Genomic DNA, 2,700 nt, shown 5'->3' with positions numbered 1-2,700 from the left:
TGCCAGGGTCGTTGGCAGGGTCAGACAGAAGGGTGGTCCTTAAGAGATGCCAGGGTCGGTTGGCAGAGTCACAGAGTGGGGAGAGAAGGGAGGCACTGTGCATTCACCTCCCCATCTCTCCTGGGGGAGTAAGGAGGCAAGAACAGAGAGTACTGTCGTCTAATTCCTCTCATTTCTCTATCTTTTCTTGTAGGGTGTAGGTTTTTTTGTGTTATTTTTTATTGTTTAAAGAATATTTACATATTTTGTAGTTTATGATAAAAGTATTATTATATTACTTTCTTTTTTGCAAACGTAATGTTTGTTTAGATTTAGTTATTAGGAATGTTTAGGGTAATTTGGTCCGTGAATCATAGTAATGTTTTATTTTTAAAGCTGCGGCCAAGTCACGTTCTCCTTTGTGTACAGTTTTGTGGGTTTTAGGTCCAAGACAGTCCCGGCTTAATGGACCTGGGAATAGCGCCATTTGAAATATACATTTTCTATGTAGTGTGTATTGCCAATGAAATGTACTAGTATCAGCGAAAGCAGAATATGCCAAGAGTACTAGTAGTGTAGTAGCGGGAGGCGGCCAGCAGGGCTGCGGGTCCTGCTCTTCTCTTCTGAGCCATCGCCAATACCTTAGTAGAGATATTTGTTATACAATATGGGCTTTTTACGGGGTTCTACGGGCCAAAAGAGGTATTTTGGGAGCCATCTATCTGAAATCCCACACCTTAAAGAACCCTTACTCCAAGTGAATGCTGTTTTTACCCTCCGACCGTGGCCAAGATTCAAACACATGAGCTTACAGACCCTTGGGCCACGAGAACGCCCGTGATTCCGTTCTTCTCTCTTTTTTATCAATATGCTTCCATTCTTCTTATTTTCATTCACTTTCTAATTATTTTAATCTGTTTTTCCTAGACAGTCCTGGCTGGAGGGCTTTACTAATAGTGAATTGGCAATAAAATTCACTAGTATCAGCGAAAGCAGGATAGGCCAAGAGTAGTGAATATGGTTGTGAACGTGGGATGGAGCAGACGTCCATGTGTAGGTTCGAATCCCACCATGTGCAATCTTCGAATTTTTTTTTTCGAGTGGTTTGAAGTTAGCTACATGTCATCATGGTAGACATGTTCTAGGTGGAGGTGAAGTGATATGAGTACCAATATAAATAAAATTGTGTGTACGCTAAAGGGTGGACGCTGGACAGTCACTGTGCTTCCCATACACTCCAGGTGTACCTACAGGCGCTATAGGCTGTACCATAAGGACAAAAGTATAGATAGTAGTAGTGTAGTCGTATTGCACTACAAAAAATATTACTGTAAACACTTTCTCTCTCTCTCTCTCTCTCTCTCTCTCTCTCTCTCTCTCTCTCTCTCTCTCTCTCTCTCTCTCTCTCTCTCTCTCTCTCTCTCTCTCTCTCTCTCTCTCTCTACTATTACTCTAAACTCTCTCTCTCTCTCTCTCTCTCTCTCTCTCTCTCTCTCTCTCTCTCTCTCTCTCTCTCTCGAAAATATTTCAAGGTTTTATTGAAAAATAATAACAATAAAAACAATAACACTAATAATATCATTAATAATAATAATGATAATAATAATAATAATAATAATAATAATAATAATAATAATAATAATAATAATAATAATAATAATAATAATAATAATAATAATAATAATAATAATAAAAAATAAATAATAATGGTGAAAATATTGGTAATAATATAATGATATTTTTAATAATAATAATAATAATAGTAATAATTATAATAATAATAATAATAATAATAATAGTAATAATAATAATAATAATAATAATAATAATAATAATAATAATAATAGTAATAATAATAACAATAATAATGATAATAGTAATAATAAGTATAATGCAAGTGATAATAATTAAAATACTAAAAATACTACTGCTACTACTACTTCTAATAAGAGTAAAAGCAAAAGTAGCAATCGACCTTATTATATCAGGACACTTGCACGATTTTAGGCCACGATTTTGTCGTGGCAAGTCGTGCCATTTTGAGGCACGAACGGGGAGGCTCCCGCACTGTTCACGACTGGTTCACGCATACGAGTTCACGAATAGTTCACGCTTGCGTGCCTATTCGTGTCCACATTGACACGAACTGGCACGACGAGTTCACGCATAGTTTGCGCATAGTTTACGCACTTCCCGCATTGGCACGACGAGTATGCGCAATTCGGACGGTGTCGTGCTGACTTGGGGCACGCCATATAAAAGGGGCCAAACCCCTGATCATTTTGGATTGGCTGTGGAAGAGACAACATGCTGAATACCAGAGACACAATCATTGCAGAGAAGAAGATGCCTATACCTGGCAGCTGCTCTAGCCATTGTTGAAGAGCAGCAGAAAAGGTTGGAAGAGGCAGACAAGCAAGAAAAGGCAACACCACCTCAAAGAAAGATACAAAGGAAAGTGTGGGTCAGGGAATGGTTGACCAGAAGGCACGAGTTTGGACAGTATGACAGTCTACTGACTGAACTCCACAAGGAAGATCAAAGGGCTACAAAATTACCTCAGAATCACACTTGACCTGTTCCAAGAGATGGTTGAGAAGTTAACCCCTCGCCTCCAGAAGCAGTCCACCTTCATGAGGGAACCGATTCAAGTTGGACTCAAGCTGGCTGCCACCCTTCGCTTCCTAGCCACTGGAAATTCCTATCCAAGTCTGCAGTACA

At 38.9% G+C, this 2,700-nt stretch overlaps 1 protein-coding gene across 1 annotated transcript in view; it reads left to right on the top strand.

The window, feature by feature from the left end:
- The first annotated feature begins 2,567 nt into the window (after positions 1–2,567).
- LOC123500451 overlaps positions 2,568–2,700 on the top strand; it is a 585-nt gene continuing 452 nt past the window's right edge. Inside the window, exon 1 of the mRNA XM_045249167.1 lies at positions 2,568–2,700. This exon is cut by the window's right edge and continues 452 nt beyond it. Coding sequence (XP_045105102.1) covers positions 2,568–2,700 — 133 coding nt within the window.

This window comes from Portunus trituberculatus, unplaced genomic scaffold (genome assembly GCF_017591435.1).
Source record: "Portunus trituberculatus isolate SZX2019 unplaced genomic scaffold, ASM1759143v1 PGA_scaffold_273__1_contigs__length_138927, whole genome shotgun sequence".
NCBI lineage: Eukaryota > Metazoa > Arthropoda > Malacostraca > Decapoda > Portunidae > Portunus > Portunus trituberculatus.
Note: the sequence above shows the minus strand (reverse complement) of the source record. Positions and strands in the feature narration are given on the sequence as shown.